The sequence below is a fragment of the Oncorhynchus kisutch genome, linkage group LG13 (assembly GCF_002021735.2).
Source record: "Oncorhynchus kisutch isolate 150728-3 linkage group LG13, Okis_V2, whole genome shotgun sequence".
Classification (NCBI taxonomy): domain Eukaryota; kingdom Metazoa; phylum Chordata; class Actinopteri; order Salmoniformes; family Salmonidae; genus Oncorhynchus; species Oncorhynchus kisutch.
In genome coordinates, this window is record NC_034186.2 from 62,887,094 (window position 1) to 62,913,702 (window position 26,609).

Here is a 26,609-nt window from a genome sequence, read left to right on the forward strand (position 1 = left end):
GGTCTGGTCTGATTAAACAAAAATAGAACTGTTTGGCCATAATGACCATCTTTATGTTTGGAGGAAAAAGGGGGAGGCTTGCCAGCTGAAGAATACCATCCCAACCGTGAAGAACGGGGGTGGCAGCATCATGTTGTGGGGGTGCTTTGCTGCAGGAGGGTCTGGTGCACTTCACAAAATAGATGGCGTCATGAGGTAGGAAAATTATGTGGATATATTGAAGCAACATCTCAAGACATCAGTCAGAAAGTTAAAGCTTGGTAGCAAATGGGTCTTCCAAATGGACAATGACCGCAAGCATACTTCCAAAGTTGTGGCAAAATGGCTTAAGGACAACTAAGTCAAGGCATTGGAGTGGCCATCACAAAGCCCTGACCTCAATCCTATAGAAAATTTGTGGGTAGAACTGAAAAAGCGTGTGCGAGCAAGGAGGAGCAAACCTGACTCAGTTACACCAGCTCTCTCAGGAGGAATGGGCCAAAATTCACCCAACTTATTGTGGGAAACCCGAAATGTTTGACCCAAGTTAAACAATTTAAAGGCAATGCTACCAAATACTAATTGAGTGTATGTAAACTGAAATAAATCATTCTCTCTACTATTATTCAGACATTTCACATTCTTAAAATGAAGTGGTGATTCTAACTGACCTAAGACAGGACATTTTTACTAGGATTAAATGTCAGGAATTGTGAAAAACTGAGTTTAAATGTATTTGGCTAAGGTGTATGTAAACTTCCAACTTCAACTGTAACAGCCCCTGCCTAACTAACTAAGGATGGCACACACCTGTTGTCATGTCCAAAAATGTACAGCAATCTATGCAATCTGTTACCTTAAACCTTATCACATCAGTCAACAACAGTCAATAAATAAACACCAGTTGTTTCATGAAATATATAGGTAACTAAGGATGGGAAAATGCACTACCCTAGGACTTACTTATGAATAATGTATAGTATTCATTATTCATCTGGACTCATCATGGGATTTTTTCTTAGCCTCCGATGGAGAGATAGGGAGTATGGGAGGGAGAGAGAGAAAGAGAGAAAGAAATAGAGAGCAAGACCTCTAGTTATGAATGACATGAAAGGGTCTCTATCGCTAAATGCTATTAGACTAAGATCTGTAGGGTCTCTGTCAATCCTTTTTACAGGCACTCCGTTGCCCACTAATAGCATTGATAAGATTCTGCAGTTACCAAATACTTCTGGAACAACGGGGGCCTACCATGTACCATGTAGCTGTAGAGTTTCAGTACACATGATGAACCAAAGGGCACAAGCACAACAGTGCTTCATTCTTTCTCTCTGTTCCTATCCCCCTCTGCCCACTTGTCTGCCTGTCTCCTTTCTACAGTGCACTCCACAGTCCAGCCCTGCGCTCCACTGTGGCTTGGATGACAAGGCTTCAGATTCACACAGCTCATTATCAGCTCGACCCAGGCCAGACCTACCGTTGGAAATACCAGCTGCCTAAGTGACCAGGGCCACTGCACAGAAGACAGAGGCAGAGAAAAAGGACAATGAATGATGGATGGTGGGGAGAGAAAGGGAAAAGAGAAGGAGGTGGAGACAGATGGACAGAGAGAGATAGAGGGATGAGCAGAGGGTGGAGGCTGGCGTCAGAGGGAGATGGCTCCTACTGACACGGCCACAGGAGCTCTGGTTTCGCCTGATTAGATTACTCTCCTATTTTGGGGATTTCCTCTTTTTTTCCAGGGGGACTTTTTGTAACATGACAGCCAAAAGAGAAATGAGATCTTTCCATGGCAAAGGACAGAGAGTTTAGAGGAGACAGATAGGTCATGTAGGAGGAGAAGAGGGTAAAATAAGAGTTCAGGAGGATAAGACACGTTGAGACAGGACAAATATGACAGAGCAGTGAAGTGAGGAGGAACACCTTGATGAGACAGAGAAAATATGGACAGATTGGTGAAGTGAGGAGGAAGGAAAAAGAGGAAGGCAGATACCGTGGGATGGAATTAGAGAACTGTTCACAGAGGAGAGGATTGAGAGCAGAGGAGAGGAGCGCTAGACCAGGAAATAATGAGATGAGAAGAAGGTGTGAAGGAATGATGATGAGTAAGGACAATGACTGATAGAAAAGACAGGGAGACTGGCATTAACTAGCTGGTGTACACAGCAGGACATCCACCTCTGACATTGAAATATTATTTTCACACACTTTCACAAGTTTACAACGTACAATTACTCATGAGTCATATACTGTAGTTTAAATGCTGAGGTCAAGTTTCAGATGAAGGTTTTGTATTTCATTAGACCAACTTAAAGCTGTCTTCACTTTCTAACAAAATATAACACAGAATATAACTAAAAAGCACTGAATCGGAAGCATAACAATGAACTAAAGCTACCACACAGCTTACGTTTCAGTATGCAACTGTGTGGGCAAAAATAATAAAAGAAGCATTGTCCTCGCATGCAACCAAACAAACCCCTCAGCCTTTCAATGCCTATGTTCGGATGGGCTAACAGAATCAGTGTGAGGAGACTCCATCTGTTCTTGGCTGCTGCCCGCTCTGCCCTCCCACTGTCTGTCTCAAGTGTTCATCTCCGTTGTTTGTGTGCTCTGGTCCAACTCATAGTGATTGAGGAGAGAAGGATGGCCGTTTGTAAAGACGGGTCAGCCAAGGAGATTAAAGGAAAAAGAGGGAGCAGGCAGGCAGTAATGGAGGACAGATGGAGGGAATAAAAGGGAAATGGGAAAGCAGGGTGAAAGAGGGAAGGATAGAGGAGTGCAGAGTAAACAACCTGGGTACTTACCTGATGAGATGTCCCTGATGACTTATGTCACCTCCTCAAGTATGTGTTCTCTTCCAATGATTCAACGTATTTGTTCTTGCTGTTACCTTTGACTTGGTGTCAAGCGCCTTTCACTGTCTCCTGTGACCTCACACATAATCTGACTCTCTGACCCCTGGACTCTGTGACAAATAAAACAAACATCAGATCAACAGCCCAACCCTTCAAATTCCCTTCAAGTCCCAATAAACAGAGGTTGCTATGACTTGGCATCTGTCTTCAGGTCCCTCACAAAGGACTGGGACTGGGACAGAAGGGGTGATGACATCCTGCTACAAGCTTTGAGACCACCATCTTCTATATCGGCCATTAGTAATGTCAAACACTAGTGCAAACCCACAAGTCTGGGTAAACACACGTAACCTTAGACAGTGAGGTGTGTGTGTTTGGGGGGAGAGGGGTACTGGCACACGAAACATAATGGAGGCCTTCCTCAGAAAGTAAAAGGGTGATTCAATGATTTAATTTAGAAATGTTCAGCAAGGGGACTACCTCCTCCAGAATGCAAAACACAGGGGAAAAGGTAAAAAATAATTTGATGTTGTGTGGTCATAAAGATGTTCTCTTATAATTAATTTGCTTTTAAAAGACAATGATGTCACCAGATTGACTAAGATACTGACATTCCATTAAGACATACCAAGGACTCGGTGATAAATTCCTATTTTTTTTACTGAACTGGACACAATTCAATTCATTTGAATGGATTTGAGGGACACATTTGCAGTGTCCGGGAATGTGTTTGCTCGAAGTCGAACGTGAAGATGAATATTCTTCCGCTACAGACCTTGGCTTGACTACAAACCAGCTGCCAGTGGAGATGAAGAAGGCTGTTCAATAACAATGTTGGCATTTTTTGTTTCTTTTTGACGCTCTTTCTTTCTTTTCCAAGATCTTGCAGAGACGTGGAGAGGAAACATCTGCCTCTCTTCAAAAGGCCAAATGACACAACCATGGCCTGCTAATTGATCCTTTCCATTTAATATTTTCAGCCCTGAAAGGATGCCACCTTTCCAACAAGTCAGTTCAGGCAAATTTCTTCCCTGCTAGAGCTGCACCAGTCAACAGTAAGTGCTGTTATTGTGATCACACAAGCAGACGAGGGCCGTGCTGGCCAAACCCTCCCCTAACCCGGAAGACGCTAGGCCAATTGTGCACCGCCCCGTGGGTCTCCAGGTAGCAGCCAGCTGTGACAGGCTCTGGACTCGAACCCAGAATCTCTAGTGTTACAACTAGAATTGTGATGCAGTGTCTTAGACCACTGCACCACTCAGGAGGCCGTGAAGGGAAATATTAACGCTACAGCATACAATGACATTTTAGACGATTCTGTGCTTTCAACTAGAGGTCGACCGATTATGATTTTTCAGCGCCAATACCGATTATTGGAGGACCGAAAAAAGCCAATACCGATTAATCAGCCTTTTTTTTTTTATGTGTCTATTTTATTTAATATACTGTATATTTGTAATAATGATAATTACAACAATACTGAACAATGAACACTTATTTTAACTTAATATAATACATTGAAAAAATCTATTTAGTCTCAAATAAATAATGAAACATGCTCAATTTGGTTTAAATAATACAAAAACACAGTGTTGGAGAAGAAAGTAAAAGTGCAATATGTGCCATATACAAAAGCTAGCGTTTAAGTTCCTTGCTCAGAACATGAGAAGATATGAAATGGTGCTTCAATATTCCCAGTTCTTCAATATTTCCAGTTAAGAAGTATTAGGTTGTAGTTATCGGAATTATGACGCGTCGACTATTTCTCTCTATACCATTTGTATTTCATATGCCTTTGACTATTGGATGTTCTAATAGGGACTTTAGTATTGCCAGCCTAATCTCGTGAAGGCTTGAAGTCATAAACAGTGCAATGCTGGAAGCACAGTGAAGAGCTGCTGACAAACGCAGTGATGTTTGAATGAATGCTTACGAGCCTGCTGCCACCTACCACCGCTCATTCAGACTGCTCTATCAAATCATAGACTTAATTATAATATAATAAACACAGAAATACTGTGGTCATTAATATGGTCAAATCTGGAAACTATAATTTTCTGTGAAATACGGAACCATTCCGTATTTTATCAAACGCCAGGCAACCCTAAGTCTAAATATTGCTGTTACATTGCACAACCTTCAGTGTTATGTCAAAATTATGTAAAATTCTGGCAAATTAGTTCGCAAAGAGCCAGGTGGCCCAAACTGTTGCATATACCCTGGCTCTGCGTGCAATCTAACTAAATATGCAGGTTTAAAAAGATATACTACTTTGTATTGATTTTAAGAAAGGCATTGGTGTTTATGGTTAGGTACATTCGTGTATTGATTGTGATTTTTTCGCGAATGCGATTTCGTTAAATCATCCCCCGTTAAATCATTTACCGATGATAAATTAACAGGCACCGCATTGATTATATGCAACGCAGGACAAACTAGTTAACCTAGTAATATCATCAACCATGTGTAGTTAACTAGTGATTATGTTAAGATTGATTGTTTTTTATAAGATAAGTTTAATGCTAGCTAGCAACTTACCTTGGCTCATTGCTGCACTCGCTTAACAGGTGGTCAGCCTGCCTCGCAGTCTCCTCGTGGAATGCAATGTAATCGGCCATAATCGGCATCCAAAAATGGTGGTTACCGATTGTTATGAAATAGGCCTTAATTAATCGGCCATGCCGGTCGACCTCTACTTTCAACTTTGTGGCAATAGTTTGGGGAAGGCCCTTTCCTGTTTCAGCATGACAATGCATGCCCCCGTGCACAAAGCAAGGTCCATACATAAATGGTTTGTCGGGATTAGTGTGGAATAACTTCAATGGCCTGCACAGAGCCCTGACCTCAACACCATCAAACACCTTTGGGATGAATTGGAACGCCGACTGAGAGCCAGGTCCAATGCCCAACATCAGTGCCCAACCTCAATAGTGCTTGTGGCTAAATGGAAGCAAGTCTCTGCAACAATGTTCATGATCTACTGGAAAGCCTTCCAATAAGAGTGGAGGCTGTTATAGCAGCAAAGGGGGACTAATTCCATATTAATGCCTATGATTTATTTTATGTTGAGTAGGTGTCCACATACTCTTGGTAATGTAGTTTACATGTCCAGCAGGCATTTGAGAGCCATATGACTTCTTATGGCCTGCAACTAAATCAATGTCTTGTCTTGAAGAGCTCTTGAAGAGGTGTACATCTCATTTTAAAGGCACAAAGCACCCAATAGGTGACCCTCTGTCAATTTGGAGTATTGTTATATCGTGCTGGTTCTCTCTCATTCTGCCACAAATCACTCAATAATTAATCTACAGCGAAATTGCAAGGAAGACATTGAATGTGTTGTTGTTACAGAACTACCTCCTCAAAGGTGGAAACTGACAAGAGATCGTAAACCAGAGCTCAGAGTTAATCCAGTGACATGGAACATTTTGTCTTCACACAAATCTTTTGAAATTGTCTCTGTGACAAAACACAGACCACTGTAGTTACCAGAGACAGAGCACAGAGCTAGTGCTAGACTGAAAACATGTTCACACATGTTCCAAAAAAAAACTAGAACCTTTCGGACCCCTGTTTCAATGGAATAAAGATCCAGGTTATGAACTGAGGTGCATGGAATGGACTGACCGTAGTAGGTGCGGTTCCACATCCTCCTTGTTACGGTTTTCCCCACAGGTCTGTCCTCTGGAGAGGTCATGGTCTCGTTCAGGGCGTGGGTGTACAGCATCAGCCCGTCGTAGAACCCTCCGGAGATTATGTTCATCTGCAGGGAAGCCAGAGGAAATTGTAGAAAAGTTATTAAATCTATCATCACCTATTTTTTATGAGATCGCTTAGATCAACCATACCACACATGTATTAATAGTACATCTATTACCCTCATCCAATAGATATTATTTTCTATAATTAGAAAGCTACTGCGTATGTATAGCTACAGTTGAAGTTGGAAGTTTAGATACACTTAGGTTGGAGTCATTAAAACTAGATTTTCAACCACTCCAAAAATGTCTTGTTAACAAACTATAGTTTTGCCAAGTCAGTTAGTTTGTGTAAGTAATTTTTCCAACAATTGTTTACAGACAGATTATTTCACTATCTATAAAACAAAAATAGAACTGTTTGGTCATAATGACCATTGTTATGTTTGGAGGAAAAAGGGGGGTGCTTGCAAGCCGAAGAACACCATCCCATGTTGTGGGGGTGTTTTGCTGCAGGAGGGTCTGGTGTAAAATAGATGGCATCATGAGGTAGGGAAAATTATGTGGATATATTGAAGAAACATCTCAAGACATCAGTCAGGAAGTTAAAGCTTGGTCGCAAATGGGTCTTCCAAATGAACAATGACCGCAAGCATACTTCCAAAGTTGTGATCTTGTTTTCTGTTTAGTTACTGTTGCCTGACAGAACTTTGCATTTTCGTTTTCGATTTTGTTATTTTGTTTGAGTGTTTTTTTAAATTAAAATCATGAACACTTTCCACGCTGCGCCTTGGTCTACTCTTTCTACCACCAACGAGAGCCGTTACATGGGCAGAACTGAAAAGCATGTGCGAGCAAGAAAGCCTACAAACCTGACTCAGTTACACCAGCTCTGTCAGGAGGAATGGGCCAAAATTCACCCAACTTATTGTGGGAAGCTTGTGGAAGGCTACCCGAAATGTTTGACCCAAGTTAAACAATTTAAAGGCAATGCTACCAAATACTAATTGAGTGTATGTAAACTTCTGACCTACTGGGAATGTGATGAAATAAATAAAAGCTGAAATAAATCATTCTCTCTACTATTATTCAGACATTTCACATTCTTAAAATAAAGTGGTGATCCTAACTGACCTAAGACAGGGAATTTTTACAAGGATTAAATGTCAGGAATTGTGAAAAACTGAGTTTAAATGTATTTGGCTAAGGTGTATGTAAACTTCCGACTTCAACTGTATATTTGTGCCACTGCCATGGAGAACAGAACTTCTTCTGCTAACTACTTGTCTCTTCTACAAGCTTCTCTACAGTGTAGAGTTAATACCACAAGTTAATACCACTTTCTATTTCTTTCAACGATAACTATTTCTTATCATCTCCGTACCTATTTCTACCCCTTTATTAATTTCACAATTCTGCCTGAGAAACAATTTCCTCTTCTATCTCATCATCTCTCCAAACAATGGCCCCAAACCAAAAGAACTGTCCACATCAATCACATAATGGAATATGAGGACAATAACCCACTCAAACAACTCACTCAGTTCAGTTGCATCAATTGGAAACGTACAGACACAATGTGCAGGCAGGGTGAATGAGGACCAGGTAGACCAGGGCAGAGCTCTCATGCTCTGTGCCTCTCTCTCATCCTCCAGACTCAGACCTGTCTATTTATCACATTGACTGCACTTAGCTGTCTGCTACAAGTGATTCATCGGCTTGTGAGGGGTGCCAGACAGCCCTGTCTGAAACCAGGACCAATGGCGAGCCTCCCTTCATCCCGGGGATGGAATAGAAGCCCTGGCGTACAATTCTGGATTTGTGTGTGTCGAACGGGGAGGGCAGTTAGATGACGTGGCTTGTCAAGCTCTTTGTTTTTATTTTGCTTCCTAAATAGTCACTGACGGGAAAGCCCACACATGTATGCAAGGACAGACACCTCCATCCGGAGTCAGAGATGAAAGATGGACTTGAATGCAGTCAATCTGCCATATTGAGGATAGGTGGATGTATGCCAATCTTTGTGAGTGTGTGTGTGTGTGTGTGTGTGTGTGTGTGTGTGTGTGTGTGTGTGTGTGTGCACATACGTGTGTGTCCTAAACAAGACACCAATGATTTAGCTGCAGAAGTGTGTAGAATATCATCATTGTGCACCTTTGTAGGGAACATAATAACAAGATAAGCTCCACTAACTAAATCAGCTTTTTCTTCCAAAATAAATTGAATCAATTGTCCAAGCATTGCAGGCGAACCAATTACGTATAAGCCTACTTATTGCAGCCTCTCCATCTTCACTTTCTACACACTCTCAGATGTGCAAACCCCAATGAACTAGTAATATTGTTAAATAAACTAGTACGACTGCTAGCTAAATGAACTAGTACTACTGATAGTTCTTTGTATGTGTTTCTTGCCTGTCAGATGTGGCTCAATCAAATGTTCCATAATGAAATGTTCTCTAAAATATGATAGCTCTACACTGAGTGTAGAAAACATTAGGAACACCTTTCTAATATTGAGTTGCACCACCTTTTGCCCTCAGAACAGCATCAATTTGTTGGGCATGAACACTACAAGATGTCGAAAGCGTTCCACGGGGGTGCTGGCCTATGTTGACTCCAATGCTCCCCACAGTTGTGTTAAGTTGACTGGATATCCTTTGGGTGGTGAACCTTTCTTGATACACACGGGAAACTGTTGAGTGTGAAAAACCCAGCAGCGTTGCAGTTCTTGACACACTCAAACCAGTGCGCCTGGTACCTAATACCATACCCTGTTCAAAGGCACTTAATTATTTTGTCTTGCCCATTCATCCTCTGAATGGCACACATACACAATACATGTCTCAAGGCTTAAGAATTCTTCTTTAAACTGTCTCCTCCGCTTCATCTACACTGATTGAAGTGAATTTAACACGTGACATCAATAAGGGATCATAGCTTTTACCTAGATTCACCTGGTCAGCCGATGTCAAGTTAATAATGTTTTGTACTCTCAGTGTATAGATTATTATACAGAGCTTTATTTTGTGTAGTAGTCTTCATATGCCTTAGCATAAGTCTTCTCCTTCATATTGCCTTAGCATAAGTCTTCTCCTTCATATTGCCTCAAGTCTGTGCCACATTGAGATCAAGTTCTGTCTCCTTTTATAAATACTCCTTTTGATCTCAGTTCTCTCTCTCTCTCTCTCTCTCTAAGAGAGCCCCCCCCCCCACACACACACACACAGTGCAGCCCCTTACCAGTGAGTCCTCCACCGTAAAGTTGAACATTCTCTTGGCATCTGTCTTCAGGTCCCTCACAAAATCTTTATATTCAGGGTTCTGGGGTTCTCTATAGGTCAGGATTTTCACACTCTGAGACAGACACAAAGAATAAAAGCGATTGTGATTCATAAGACAAAGGTTTCACTGAATTATACAGAATCATACCACATGATGATTTCTGCTAATGAATGAATGAACCACAGGTGTGAGAAACACCACTTCTGTGGTAGAAATTAACAGTATGTTCCTCTTTCCCAGGCTGTCCCTTATATAAACGGGCAACTGTTATTAGAGCCTAGTTGCTCTATTATATGTTGTCAATACGACCAGTCATCCAGAACACATCCTCCAAAACACCCAATAACTTTCATCAAATGATCTCATCTCCTCCCTCCCATTCCTACAGTCTGTGTAGATACAGGCCCAACCTCATTCAAGCAGAAAGGTCTGAGAAGGATAACTTGTAAAAACACAGCAGTGAGAGAAGTGTTCATACGTATGGGTTATGGCATTGGTTCCCAGACGATTAGAACCCACTTAAAATCCGATTCAACCTAAGAAATATGACCACGACACACCAGTACAGTACGTGCATCAGTTACATTTTTAAACCTCTGGCCCATTTGTTTTGCTCTTTCAGGCTTTGTGAGATGAGACTGATATCAACACATTGACGGGATGTTACAAAACATATAGTTATGTTGCCTCTCTTCCCCTCACTGTAGAGTCTGTTACTCACTAGGGAATTGAGAAGAAAATTAAAGTACTTCACAGTGAGAGAATGGAAAATAAACAAGATTAGATTTGTCATCTCATCTTCCTGGCAGCACACTTAACATCAATGACAGCCATGGGGAAACATAGGGACATCAAAATATGATTGCTTCAGGGCCTGCTGTGTAAGTCAGCGGAGAATACAGCACATACCTGTTTCCAAGGTAATGATGGGAATGAGAGGAGGAATGAGATGATACACTTGACTCTGATCCAAGGCTTACCTGGAAGGCCTCCTTGGCAACAAGGTCGTCTTGGTCCCCTCTGGCCCAGGGTTGAGCATTCTGGGAGTCCAGGCTGAGTCCAAACATGTCAATGTAGAAGAAAACATACTCCTCCTGAGGAAGGCCTGCCCGCCGGAAGTGAACCATCAGCTGCCTGAACGTGTCCGGAGAGCAACACACAAATACCACTACAGGGGCAGAGAGAGAGAGGGTTATAAAAAGAGAGTAAAGACAATAGGAGAGTAATGATAGTTATTGCACATATGGTCAAATATTGTTTTTTTTCTAGAAAAATACACAACAACCAAGGTCCTGACTTTAAATTATAGACCTGTCTAATACATGTAGGAATAAGAATAATCTTGTAAATGAATGAGCAATTCAACCAATTCTGAAGCAAAAGCATGTAAGGTAATATGTCAATTTTCTTTTAAGTGTATTCAAATCAAATCAAATTTATTTATATAGCCCTTCGTACATCAGCTGATATCTCAAAGTGCTGTACAGAAACCCAGCCTAAAACCCCAAACAGCAAGCAATGCAGGTGTAGAAGCACGGTGGCTAGGAAAAACTCCCTAGAAAGGCCAATACCTAGGAAGAAACCTAGAGAGGAACCAGGCTATGTGGGGTGGCCAGTCCTCTTCTGGCTGTGCCGGGTGGAGATTATAACAGAACATGGCCAAGATGTTCAAATGTTCATAAATGACCAGCATGGTCGAATAATAATAAGGCAGAACAGTTGAAACTGGAGCAGCAGCACAGTCAGGTGGAAGTTGAAACTGGAGCAGCAGTATGCCGCAGCATACATGTTGGACACCAGTATGGTGTCATCAATACCGTGTCTCGCCACCTTGGCATTGATGAGGGCAAGGTTATTTTTCAGTCGGTCAAAGTAGACTTCCAAGCAAGGGCTTTGGGATGGAGATGCAATATGGTAGTATTGCCAACATATCTCAACAGCCACCTGGTGGAAGGGACTTTGTGGATCTGAGGCTCTTTCCTCTGTTGCTTCCATCGTCCTCCAAATCTCACTAACATCAGCCACCTCAGAGCCCAACTGGTCCTTGTTTGGGAACACACACACTAAAGTACACAACAGGCTGACCAATACAAGGGTTGAAAAATCGGTGGCCATCCGGGCAAATTTGAAGCATTTTGAGCCGTCCTCAACAAGGTTGGAAAGTGACAGTGAAGATGAGGCCTCAGAGTCCTATGTTCAAGAGGTGGACATTAAGGGAGAAGACTTGGAAGCCTGAGAGGAAGACAGGCAAAGCTTTAGCTTCTAGACTTTCATTTTACAGATGTATGTTGAAAACGTTTTTGGGAATGGGAATCATTCAATATTCCCTTTTGTTGTTCAGTGAAATCATCCCATGTGAAGAGTCAACTCATTTAAATAAAGTTCCATTCGTAAGTAAATAGTTTAAAAAATATATATATTGGAAGGATTTAATCATTTGCAATTATGTCTACTTATGATAAGGTAAAAGGTTTATGTTTCTTTCTCCATATATGGTAAATATATCCAATGCAAAAAACATCTACATTGAAATGGTATTAATATTCATTTGCAAACATTTCAGTTACTTCCCATATATTCCCATTAATTCCCACAGAAAGTTTCCACCTCTGAATATTCCCCAAAATGTGCAACCCTACACATGACGTCTAGACAAACAGGCAAACAAATAGACAAACAGACAGACCAACACCTAATAGGCACTTCAAATCATACTTTCTTCAAAGACGCACCCACTTCAGGCTTGTAAAGTCCATCAAGTAAAGAATCATTTAAAAAAATGTTGGTTTATGTACCACGGAAGTCATATTATACCAATAAGCTATACCAATAAGGTCACCATAGCAGCACCCACTCGTAGCACGTGCTCCAGCAGGTATATCTCATTGGTCACCCCCAAAGCCAATTCCTCCTTTGGTCGTCTTTCCTTCCAGTTCTCTGCTGCCAATGACTGGAACAAACTGCAAAAATCTCTGAAGCTGGAGACTCACATCTCCCTCACTAGCTTTAAGCACCAGCTGTCAGAGCAGCTCACAGATCACTGCACCTGTACATAGCCCATCTGTAAACAGCCCATCTATCTACCTACCTCATCCCCATACTGTATTTATTTATCTTGCTCCTTTGCACCCCAGTATCTCTACTTGCACATTCATCTTCTGCACATCTACCATTCCAGTGTTTAATTGCTATATTGTAATTACTTCGCCATCATGACCTATTTATTGCCTTAACTCCCTTATCTTACCTCATTTGCACTCACTGTATATAGACTTTTTTTTTCTTTTTTTCTACTGTATTATTGACTATATTTTGTTTATTCCATTTGTAACTCTGTTGTTGTATGTGTCAAATTGCTATGCTTTATCTTGGCCAGGTCGCAGTTGCAAATGACCACTTGTTCTCAACTAGCCTACCTGGTTAAATAAAGGTGAAATTCAATTTAAAAATATATAAAATAATGATGAGTCACCAGGCCTTTACTGCGGTGTGGAGATACAGAATCATCAGAAAGTATTCACACACATTTGCTTTTTTTAAATTCTGTTGTGTTACAGCCTGAATTGAACCTTTATTAAATGTAGATTTTGTGTCACACACTATACCCCATAATGTCAAAGTAGAATTTTGTTTGTAAAAAACAAATGTCTTGAGTCAATAAGTATTCAACCCCTTTGTCATGGCAAGCCTAAATAAGGTCAGGAGTCAAAATAACAAACCGCATAATAAGTTGCATGGACTCATTCCGTGTTCAATAGTGGTTAACACGATTTAACTACCCCATCTCTATACCCCACACATACAGATAATTGTACGGTCCTTCAATCGAGTAATGAATTTCAAGCACAGATTAAACCACAAAGACCAGGGAGGTTTTCAGTGCCTCGCAAAGAAGGGCACTGATTGGTAGAAGATGAAAGAAATGGACGCTGAACATCCCTTTGAACATGGTGAAGTTATGATTTAGGCTTTGAATGGTATATCAATACACCCAGTCATTACAAAGATGCAGGCGTCCTTCCTAACTCAGAGGACGAAAACCTATGGTGACTTTAAAACAGTTACAGAGTTTAATGGTTGTGATTCGAGAAAACTGAGGATGGATCAACAACACTGGAGTTACTCCACAATACTAACCTAAATGACAGAGTGAAAAGAAGGATGCCTGTACAGAATAAAAAATATTCCAAAACATGCATCCTGTTTGCAACAAGGCACTTAAGTAATACTGCAAAACATGTTTAGGGCAAATCCAACACAACACATCACTGACTATTTTCAAGCATGTTATGGGTATGCTTGTCATCTGCAAGGACTAGGGAGTTTTTTTAGGATAAAAAGAAATGGAATACAGCTATAAGCACAGGTAAAATCCTAGAGGAAAACTGGTTCAAGATGCTTACCAACAGACACAGGGAGACAAATTCACCATTCAGCAGGACAATAACCTAAAACACAAGGCCAAATCTACACTAGAATTTCTTACCAAGGTGACATTGATTGTTCCTGAGTGGCCTAGTTACAGTTTCAACTTAAATTGTCTGGAAAATCTATGGCAAGAAAATGGCTAGAAGATCAACAATCAACTTGACAGAGCTTGAAAAAAAATCAAGAAATATCCAGGTATGCAAAGCTCTTAGAGACTTACCCAAAAAGACTTCAACAAAGTATTGACTCAGGGGTGTGAATACTTACAGTACCAGTCCACATTTACTCATTCAAGGGTTTTCTATATTTTTACTATTTTCTACATTGTAGAATAATAATGAAGACATCAAAACTATGAAATAACACATAGAATCATGTAGTAACCAAAAAAGGGTTAAACAAATATTTAAAATTTGAGATTCTTCAAAGTAGCCACCCGTTGCCTCGATGACAGCTTTGCACACTCTTGGCATTCTCTCAACCAGTGGAATGCTTTTCCAACAGTCTTGAAGGATTACCCACATATGCTGAGCACTTGTTGGTTGCTTTTCCTTCACTCTGAAACTCATCCCAAACCATCTCAATTGGGTGAGGTCGGGTGATTGTGGAGGCCAGGTTATCTGATGCAGCACTCCATCACTCTCCTTCTTGGTCAAATAGCCCTTACACAGCCTGGAGCTGTGTTGGGTCATTGTCCTGTTGAAAAACAAATGATAGTCCCACTAAGCGCAAACCAGATGGGATGGTGTATCGCTGCAGAATGCTGTGGTAACCATGCTGATTAAGTGTGCCTTGAATACTAAATAAATCACAGACAGTGTCACCAGCAAACCACCCCCACACCATCACACCTCCTCCTCCATGCTTCACGGTGGGAACCACACATGCAGAGATAATCCGTTCACCTACTCTGCATCTCACAAAGACACGGCGGTTGGAACCATAAATCTCAAATTTGCACTCATCAGACCAAAGGACAGATTTCGCCCAAGAAAGTCTCTTCTTGTCATTGGTGTCCTTTGGTAGTGGTTTCTTTGCAGCAATTCGACCATGAAGACCTGATTCACGCAGTCTCCTCTGAACAGTTGATGTTGAGATGTGTCTGTTACTTGAACTCTGTGAGGTGCAATCTGAGGTGCAGTTAATTGACGATTTCTGGGGTGCAGTTAACTCTAATTAACTTATCCTCTGCAGCAGAGGTAACTCTGGTTATTCTTTTCCTGTGGCGGTCCTCATGAGAGCCAGTTTAATCATAGCGCTTGATGGTTTTTGCGACTGCATTTGAAGAAACTTTCAAAGTTCTTGACGTTTTCTGGATTGACTGACCTTCATGTCTTAAAGTAATGACGGACTGTCGTCTTTTACCAAATAAGGCTATCTTCTGTATACCACCCCAGTCACAACAAAACTGATTGGCTCAAACACATTAAGAAGGAAAGAAATTCCTCAAATGAACTTCTACCAAGGCACATCTGTTAATGTAAATGTATTCCAGGTGACTACCTCATGAAACTGGTTGAGAGAATTCCAAGAGTGTGCAAAGCCGTCATCAGGGGAAAGGGTGGCTACTTTGAAGAATCTTTGAAGAAATATATATTTTTGTTTTTACTTTTTAGTAACGTGTTATTTCATAGTTTGATGTCTTCACTATTATTCTACAATGTAGAAAATAGTATAAAGAAAGAAAAACCCTTGAATGAGTAGGTGTGTCCAAAATCTTGACAGGTATAATATGTAAATTAGATATTTTTGTATTTAATTTTCAATAATTTCAAAAATGTGTTCACTTTGTCATTATGGGGTATTGTGTGTAGATGGGTGAGAGAAAAAATATATTGAATACATTATAAATTCAGGCTTTAACACAACAAAATGTGAAATAAATCAAGGGGTATGAATACTTTCTGAAGGTACTGTAAATAGGGCTAATGAGAGAAAGGAGGGGGGACACTCAATGTTAGTCCGCAGGCTAATTGTGCTGCCTGTGGCGGTGGGTCAGAGACAGTGATCTGAAACAGGGCTTTATTAGCTCTATGATCAGCTCTGCTCCCAGCCAGAGGCTAACTACCTCGGTCAGACCCTTCATTAGCCTGGGTAATTACTGCAGGCTGCCAAGTACCTGGCACTGCCATGGCAGCACACATTAAGTGTGTGTGGATGTCAAACCGTGTTCAGCATTCTCTGTGCGCCATTGTGTTAGTTTTGCCTGGTCCAAAAACAACCCTTAAGCCCTATACCCCATAAGCAGGTTGTGCTGCTGTGATCCTGTGTGGCCTGTTCTAGTACAGGTAGGTCTAGGCTGATCTAGTCTAGTCTATTCTAACGTGTCAATGTAATAGTGTATTGTGTTCTGGGCTGGTCTAGTCTGATGGGTTATTGTGTTATGGTCTATTTAGGGTCTTATCTAGTTTACTGTGGTCTGGTCTGGCACCATGTGGCTTGGAAGAGTGGCACAGGAAGTCTCCAGGGACGTGATGACATTCCTGTAGCACGCACTTCCTGTCCTGGCGGCTCTATTGTTTCAGGGTTAAATGGCCCTGGTCAGGAAGTGAGCAGTGGAACCAAACCAACAAACCTAAGGAGACTAAAATGGATCTCCCGGGTCGCCCTGGGCTCAGGAGACTTATAAGTAGAAGGAGGGTCTGAGTGCCCTCCTCCTGGTGAGACTCCATCCATATCTGGATCCCCTACAAACAATGGCGCCACCAGTTGTTTGGTGCCACACTCAACTTGTAGTGGCACCAAGATATATAACATTTGGTGTAAGACAAGCTGTTGACACCCTTGATTTTGTTATGAATGCTGACCCAATGTGCAACATGAGTGGATGGAAACAAACCAGGATGGCATCACGGCTAGAGGAGTGTAGAGCGGTACAAGGGGGCAAAGCACAGGCCTGACCCCTGATCCCGGCACCAGGCGGAGCAAACACTGTGACTTTACATACCTTTCATGCCTGATAAGTGCACAGTCACACACACACTTCCACTATCATCTTCAGGCGGTCTGACACTTCCTTTGAACTTCGAACCTCAGAAGAGCTGATGATGTAGTGGTTTCACTGTGGATAGCCCAGCTGATACCATGACGATAGGGTGAGAGAGCAAGGGTGAGGCGGAGATAGCGAATAGAATGTCTGTCACACATCACCACACCATCCTGTCTGATTTTCTTACCTTCACACAAGGTTAGCAGAAGGTGACATTGAGAGATAAGGGGGGGTGTTAGAAGGAGAAGGAGGGTGATGAAAGGAAGGAATAAGAACATTTCTTACTTTTTCTATTTTTCTACTTTTTCTCCCTCCACCTTCATTTATTTTTCCTAACAACCGCAGAGTAGCGACAGGCTGATGGACCATTATTATATATTTACAAACGTTTTCAAATGTTTTATTTAATAACTTAATTGGCTGTTATCGAGTCACGGATGTATGTTCGCCACGTTGAATTCTGTAGCCCTCTTTAATCTGTCTCTCACTACCCCACACAACTTCTTCCTTTCCTATAAATTGGTAAGTGATAACATAATCAATCCCTCTGTGTCAGTGTAATCTCCCAAAACATTCCAGAGAAACAAAGATTAAGATTAAGTCTTTGAATTACTGTGATGTAGGACCTGTCAACTTCCTCCTGAACACACAGACAATTCCGCAGTCAAGTGACAGAGACAGCAGACTCCCATGGTTCTTGATTAAACATGACCTTATCTAGTTGCATTACAATTACAAATTGCGATATGCAAACAGTGGAAGTGAATCCCAATTAATATTGTTATGCGGGATATTACTTAGAAACATTGCTGCTAGGCATACCTATTGGGATCTTTGGATGATAGCAAGAAGACTAGTGTATTGGGACCTGACGCTGGCAAAATAAATGAGAATGATGTAACAGTATGTACCAGTATGTCACTGTGTACTTCACTCCAAACAACCCCTCTATGTGTCCATGCAGTCACCATCTCACTGGGAAAAAACTGGTTGAATAAAATCAAATCAAATTTATTCATATAGCCCTTCGTACATCAGCTGATATCTCAAAGTGCTGTACAGAAACCCAGCCTAAAACCCCAACGTTGTTTTTCATTTCAACAAACAACTTAAAACATTTCGGGAATGTTTGTCTTTTTTCACCCAATTCTTTCACTCCCTGGAAGCTAATGGTCCCCACACATGGTAGATAAGTCAGTAGATTTGTCCCCAGCATGGAATTACCAGCTACAATCCACTGTCTAGTTTAGAGCTGTGCTCTCTTATCTAAACACTTAGAAAAAAGGGTTCCAAAAGGGTTCTTTGGCCGTCCCCGTAGGATAACCTTTTCTTGGTTCCATATAGAAACCTTTCTGGATTCAAAAATATTCTACCTGGAACCAAAAGGGTTCTTCAAAAAGTTATTCTTTGGGGAGAACAGAAGAACTGTCACGACTTCCGCCGAAGTCGCTGTCTCTCCTTGTTCGGGCGGCACTCGGCGTCGCCGGTCTACTTGCCATCGCCGATCCACTTCTCTTTTTCTTTTGGTTTGGTCTTTGTTTTCACACACCTGTTTTCCATTTCACAATTATTTGTTCCTGTATTTAAACCCTCTGTTTCCCCCATGGTGTTGTGCGGGATTATTACATGTTCAATTAGGCTTATTTTGATGGCTGTTTTTTTGACGGGTGCTGTGTTCACCCGTGCGTTACCGTTTTGGTCAAGTGTAATTGTTACCTTGTGCCTTGTTGAGTAAAGTACGTTGCTCACTCAGTCTGCTCTCCTGCGCCTGACTTCATGCACCAGCTACACTCACCATCTGACAAGAACCCCTTTAGGTCCTAGATAGCACCTTTTTTTCTAAGAGTGAAAATCCAACATCATACAGAAAACATCCAATTATACAATGTCTAACTATAAAAAGCTTTGTCAAATGTTAAATTAGCATAGGAGTGTGTTCAAAGCTGAACCATTACGGCAGAAGCAGCCTCCGTCCCTCCCGGGACTCCAGACTCCACCTGTGATGAACAGCAGGCCTAAACTCACCAAGATAACTAAAAGTGTGTGTTGACTCATCTGTGTGTATTCATGCAAACCAACAAATCTAAAACCAACCAAAACCATCATCACTACGATCTCCCCCAGGCTCTAAGGCAAACTATAGGCCTACTACATGTCTGGCTCCCCTCCTCCTTGCCTCTCCAGGATTCCAGAATATACATTTTTAACTGAAGCCAGATGGATGGGGCCGGGGGGGCTAAGGGGGAGAAAAGGGAAAGGCAAGGCCTTGTGGGTGGTTAGGTTCAGCATGGCCACCTTCTGCCTCGGCAACCATAGCGTTAGGAGGAGGTGAGATGGAAGCTCCAGGGTCTTGCGTCACCCCTTTTGGGAAGTCCAAGCAATGGGGTGAAGGAGTCATGTCGAGGCAAGGGTGATGTCAACAACCCTCTTAACACTGTGTTAACAAGCTCAACTGCCAAAACTCTCTCGCTCATCAACACTTTCTGCAAAGATCTGCCACCATGAAAGGTAATTGAAAAATCCCCCCCTCCCTTTCACAGGTAGTGTGATATTCTTGGAACTGTGTATAGACATTTCAAATCAAATCAAGGTTTATTGGTCACGTGCGCTGAATACAACAGGTGTAGACCTTACAGTGAAATGCTTACTTACAGGCTCTAACCAATAGTGCAAAAAAGGTATTATGTGAACAATAGGTAAGTAAAGAAATAAAACAACAGTAAAAAGACAGGCTATAGAAGTAGCGAGGCTACATACAGACACCTGTTAGTCAGGCTGATTGAGGTAGTATGTACATGTAGATATAGTTAAAGTGACTATGCATATATGATGAACAGAGAGTAGCAGTAGCGTAAAATACATTTCTTTATAGACAGGAAATCCCACTGGGATGAATTGAGTGCTCCTATCTCGTCAAGCAATTGGGTGCTGTATAATTCCTCAACTAATGATTAACAAGCCATGCGTTGCATTTGGATACGCAGTGCATAGTTTTGCTACTCGCATACTGTACTCTCACTAACCTATAGAAGTTATGTAATCACTGGGCATGTGGGTGTGTGTAGTGAAAAGGAAAATAACTCAGCCTTTCTTTGGAAGTGATTATCTTTACTGTATGGCTTTGACAGAAGATAGAGTTTCTCATCAATAAGATGAATGGGACTGATACTGAACCACCCGTGGAGCTACACCGTCCTTGATTAAAACAGCCCGTTCCAAAATATAACTGATTGGCATACCAAGGTGGGGGTGAGGAGAGCAAAGAGAAGGGCAAGATAGAGGTGTGGCAGAGAGGGGGTGGCAAGGGGAGAGCTGTGTCCACACGGGTCCATCATTTAGTGATACATTTCACCTTTGCTCAAATATATTTGCTAATATCAAAGTCCAAATGAAAAGTCACTTTCACACTTTTTCTATGTCGCCTCAGAAACTCTAAATTCAGGTCAGGACTGTGTTGATAAACATCCCACTCACATGATTCCATGGCTTGTGTAACTAAATGAGAATCTTTCATAATACCAGGTATTGTGCAAAAAGGTTACAACATTGATAAATGAATGGTTGTGTTCTGTCCAACCATTTCAGCAAAGTAGATAAAAAATTCAGACTTGCCAAATGTTTTTGGCTGTTGCTCTTTTTTAGCGTAGTCAATTGGGTTGGTTGATAATGATGGCAGACACACACACACACACACACAGACACACACACACACACACACACACACACACACACACACACACACACACACACACACACACACACACACACACACACACACACACACACACACACACACACACACAATGTGGGGAAGATTACTACTCCAGATGTTAAAAACAGCTAATCAAACAGAGCTGTCCTGAAATAAACTGTGCTCCTTCCACACACAGCATTCATTTATCGATTAGTCTATGTAGGCCAACCTCCTCAGAGGAGAACTACTCCTACTGGAGCGTATGTGAAATGGCGTTCAATTAGTGATGTCATGTGCTCTGAAACTTTGAAGTAGTTGTTTGTGGAGCAATAGGTAACAATGCCTCCTGGGTGACAGTTGTCGATGTGTTCATAGGGTCCCTGGTTTGAGCCCAGGTTGGGGTAAGGAGATGGACGGAAGCAACACTGTTACACTACCATCACAGAGACAGACACAATTTCTGACAGGAAACAACATTAACAAGCCAACTCCCTAAGTTTGTTTTACTCACTGCTTTAGCACACTCTGCTAACCCGGATGTCTTAGCCGTGTATGAATCCTTGCTTAGGAAAACCACCAAAAACCCTGAAATCTTCATCGCTAACTATAACATTTTTGTCCAAGACAGAACTGCCAAAGGGGGCGGTGTTGCAATCTACTGCAAAGATAGCATGCAGAGTTCTATATTACTATCTAAGTCTGTACCCAAACAATTTGAGCTTCTACCTCTAAAAATTCACCTTTCCAGAAACAAGACCTCCCTCTGCCCCCAGCTGTGCCCTCGATACCATATGTGAATTGATTGCCCCCCATCTATCTTCTGAGCTCGTACTACTAGGTGACCTAAACTGGGACATGCTTAACACCCCGGCCATCCTACAATCCAAGCTTGATGCCCTCAATCTCACACAAATTATCGATGAACCTACCAGGTACAACTCCAAATGCGTAAACACGGGCACCCTCATAGATGTCATCCTAACTAAGTCACCCTCCAAATACACCTCTGCTGTTTTCAATCAAGATCTCAGCGATCACTACCTCATTGCCCGCATCCATAATGGGTCTGCGACCAAACAACCACACCTCATCACTGTCAAACGCTCCCTAAAACACTTCTGCGAGCAGGCCTTTCTAATTGACCTGGCCTGGGTATCCTGGAATGACATTGACCTCATCCCGTCAGTAGATGATGCCTGGCTATTCTTTAAAAGTGCCAGCCTCACCATCGTAAATAAGCATGCCCCATTCAAAAAATGTAGAACTAGGAATAGATATAGTCCTTGGTTCACTCCAGACCTGTCTGCCCTTGACCAGCACACAAACATCCTGATGCATTAGCATCGATCAGCCCCCGTGATATGCAACTTTTCAGGTAATATGGAACAAATATACACAGGAAGTTAGGAAAGCTAAGGCTAGCTTTTTCAAACAGAAATTTGCATACTGTAGTACCAACTCAAAAAAGTTCTGGGACACTGTAAAGTCCTCCCAGCTGCCCACTACTTTGAGGCTAGAAAACACTGTCACCACTGATAAATCCACTATAATTGAGAATTTCAATAAGCATTTCTCTACGGCTGGCCATGCTTTCCACCTGGCTATCCCTAATCCGGTCAACTGCCCGGCACCCTCCACAGCAACCTGCCAAAGCCCCCACCATTTCTCCTTTACCAAAATCCAGATAGCTGATGTTCTGAAAGAGCTGCAAAATCTGGACCCCTACAAATCAGCCGGGCTAGACAATCTGGACCCACTCTTTCTAAAACTATCTGCCAAAATTGTTGCAACCCCTATTACTAGCCTGTTCAACCTCTCTTTCGTATCATCTGAGATTCCCAAAGATTGGAAATCTGCCACGGTCATCCCCCTCTTCAAAGGGGGAGGCACTCTAGACTAGAACTGCTACAGACCTATATCTATCCTACCATGCCTTTCTAAGGTCTTCGAAAGCCAAGTCAACAAACAGATTACCGACCATTTCGAATCCCACCGTACCTTCTCCGCTATGCAATCTGGTTTCAGAGCTGGTCATGGGTGCACCTCAGCCACGCTCAAGGTCCTAAACGACATCATAACCACCATCGACAAGAGACATTACTGTGCAGCCATATTCATCGACCTGGCCAAGGCTTCAGACTCAGTTTTTTTTTAAAAAAATTTTTATTTCACCTTTATTTAACCAGGTAGGCTAGTTGAGAACAAGTTCTCATTTGCAACTGCGACCTGGCCAAGATAAAGCATAGCAGTGTGAGCAGACAACAAAGAGTTACACATGGAGTAAACAATTAACAAGTCAATAACACAGTAGAAAACAAAGGGGGAGTCTATATACAATGTGTGCAAAAGGCATGAGGAGGTAGGCAAATAATTAAAATTTTGCAGATTAACACTGGAGTGATGAATGATCAGATGGTCATGTACAGGTAGAGATATTGGTGTGCAAAAGAGCAGAAAAGTAAATAAATAAAAACAGTATGGGGATGAGGTAGGTGAAAAAGGGTAGGCTATTTACCAATAGACTATGTACAGCTGCAGCGATCGGTTAGCTGCTCAGATAGCTGATGTTTGAAGTTGGTGAGGGAGATAAAAGTCTCCAACTTCAGCGATTTTTGCAATTCGTTCCAGTCACAGGCAGCAGAGTACTGGAACGAAAGGCGGCCAAATGAGGTGTTGGCTTTAGGGATGATCAGTGAGATACACCTGCTGGAGCGCGTGCTACGGATTGGTGTTGCCATCGTGACCAGTGAGCTGAGATAAGGCGGAGCTTTACCTAGCATGGACTTGTAGATGACCTGGAGCCAGTGGGTCTGGCGACGAATATGTAGCGAGGGCCAGCCGACTAGAGCATACAAGTCGCAGTGGTGGGTGGTATAAGGTGCTTTAGTGACAAAACGGATGGCACTGTGATAGACTGCATCCAGTTTGCTGAGTAGAGTGTTGGAAGCCATTTTGTAGATGACATCGCCGAAGTCGAGGATCGGTAGGATAGTCAGTTTTACTAGGGTAAGCTTGGCGGCATGAGTGAAGGAGGCTTTGTTGCGGAATAGAAAGCCGACACATTCTCTTACACATTCTTATTGGAAGACTCAACAGCCTTGGTTTCTCAAATGATTACCTCGCCTGGTTTACCAACTACTTACTGTATCTGATAGAGTTCAGTCTGTCAATTCGGAGGGCCTGTTGTCCGGACCTCTGGCAGTCTATAGGGGTGGCACAGGGTTCAATCCTCGGGCCGACTCTCTTCTCTGTATACATCAATGATGTTGCTCTTGCTGGTGGTGATTCTCTGATACACCTCTACGCAGACAACACCATTCTGTATACTTCTGGACACTGTGTTAACTAACCTCCAGACGAGCTTCAACGCCATACAACTCTCCTTCCATGGCCTCCAACTGCTCTTAAACGCAAGTAAAACTAAATGCATGCTATTCAAACGATCACTGCCAGCACCTGCTCGCCCGTCGAGCATCACTACTCTGGACGGCTCTGACTTAGAATACGTGGACAACTACAAATACCTTGGTGTTTGGTTACTCTGGAAGGAGAGTTTGCAGTCTCAAATTAAGCATCTCCAATCCAAAATTAAATCTAGAATTGGCTTCCTATATCGCAACAATGCATCCTTCACTCATGCTGCCAAACATACCCTCGTAAAACTGACCATCCTACCGATCCTCGACTTCGGTGATGTCATCTATAAAATTGCCTCCAACACTCTACTCAACAAACTGGATGCAGTCTATCACAGTGCCATCCGTTTTGTCACCAAAGCCCCATACACTACCCACCATTGCGACCTGTACGCTCTCGTTGGTTGGCCCTTGCTTCATACTCGTCGCCAAACCCACTGGCTACAGGTCAAACCCACTGTCTACAAGTCTCTGCTAGGTAAAGCCCCACCTTATCTCAGCTCACTGGTCACCATAGTAGCACCCACTCGTAGCATGCGCTCCAGCAGGTATATCTCTTTGGTCACCCGCAAAGCCATTTCCTCCTTTGGTCATCTTTCCTTCCAGTTCTCTGCTACCAATGACTGGAACGAACTGCAAAAATCTCTGAAGCTGGAGACTCATATCTCCCTCACTAGTTTTATTAAGCACCAGCTGTCAGAGCAGCTCACAGATCACTGCACCTGTACATAGCCCATCTGTGAACTGCCCATCTATCTACCTACCTTATCCCCATACTGTATTTATTTATTTATCTTGCTCCTTTGCACCCCAGTATCTCTACTTGCACATTCATCTTCTGCACATCTACCATTCCAGTGTTTTAATTGCTATATTGCAATTACTTCGCCACCATGACCTATTTATTGCCTTAACTCCCTTATCTTACCTCATTTGCACTCACTGTATATAGACTCTTTGTTTTCTTTTGTTCTACTGTATTATTGACTATGTTTTGTTTATTCCATGTGTAACTCTGGGTTGTTGTATGTGTCGAATTGCTATGCTTTATCTTGGCCAGGTCGCAGTTGCAAATGAGAACTTGTTCTCAACTAGCCTACCTGGTGAAATAACAGGTTAATTTTAAGGAATTAACACCAAAATAATTGAAAAGAAGTGCAGTCGACTGTGCAAATCCACTCATAAAATATGCATGACCAGTGGACTGGAGGAAATCCTTCACAATATTCAACTCTTCCTTTCTGTATAAGATTATCTCATAAAAACATCATGATAAATGATTATATTGGTTGTTATGGTTATAATTATTGCATCTGATAAATGCTGTGCTCATGAAAGGACTCTTGGGGGAAACAAATGGCTGATTTTCTGTTGTTGTTGTTGACTAAATCTTTTTGACATTTCAGAAAATGGCCCCTTATTAAATTTCACACACCATGTACACCCACCCAGTCCACTGGGCTTAGCTCTTCTACAAGTTATATGATGAGTTACCAACATTGAGTTATTTATACCCCTAAACTTGATCAATATTCAATACTCCACCATCTCCATCCTGCTCCCTGCAGTGCAGCAGTGGTGGGTTGGTAAGGATCCTATTTTGAAAGGAGCTGGAAGAGGGGGTCAAAGTGCTCAATCAACTGAAGGGCATTTGTAGTGTTCCTATAAAATCTGTTTTATTTCTTGACTAATTCTGTTGAGTGTTTCCCAAATTAATTTTTCTCAGTTTTGTTTTCCCTATTTTTTGGTTTTTGCTCTCAAAATCAGTTTTTTTATTATACAAAATCAACAAAAATGGATGTTCTAAGTCAAGGATGGGCAACTTTGATAGGGCTCTGGGGGCCACAAAAATCTGAACTCATCATGAGGGGCCACAGGTTGCTCACGGATCTGCACACCCACATCCATGCTTAACAATTATAGATAGCTGGCAGCTAAACTAATATAGCAATCTAAAATAATTTGAGCTGACATGGGCTAATTGACTGGCTATCAGTGACTGACAAAACAAGAGAAAAACGGCTGATCCACAACCATATTTAGAAATTGCACCTTGTATATTCTAGTATTTTAACTCAAGTAAATTGAGACCTCGACTGAGTTCAAAAACATATATACAGTTTTTTGATATGAGAGACCACACTTTCTGTCCTTTTCTCCTGGATTATTGTTAAGGCCCCTGAAGCAAGAATGAAACCAGTCCAAAACAATCCAAGCCATGTTATTTTTCATTAAAAGGGGCAATTGAGAGAAGCCACTGTTG

At 41.9% G+C, this 26,609-nt stretch overlaps 1 protein-coding gene across 2 annotated transcripts in view; it reads right to left on the reverse strand.

Moving 5' to 3' along the window:
- The window catches only part of LOC109901951 (atrial natriuretic peptide receptor 1-like), a 53,215-nt gene that overhangs the window by 21,250 nt on the left and 5,356 nt on the right, over positions 1 to 26,609 (reverse strand). For both annotated transcript variants that reach the window (XM_031786872.1, XM_031786871.1), the window contains exons 3-5: positions 10,800 to 10,987; positions 9,778 to 9,891; positions 6,465 to 6,600 (exon numbers count right to left, since the gene is read on the reverse strand). In XM_031786872.1, the coding sequence (XP_031642732.1) occupies positions 6,465 to 6,600; positions 9,778 to 9,891; positions 10,800 to 10,987 (438 nt within the window). The remainder of the gene's footprint in view (positions 1 to 6,464; positions 6,601 to 9,777; positions 9,892 to 10,799; positions 10,988 to 26,609) is intronic.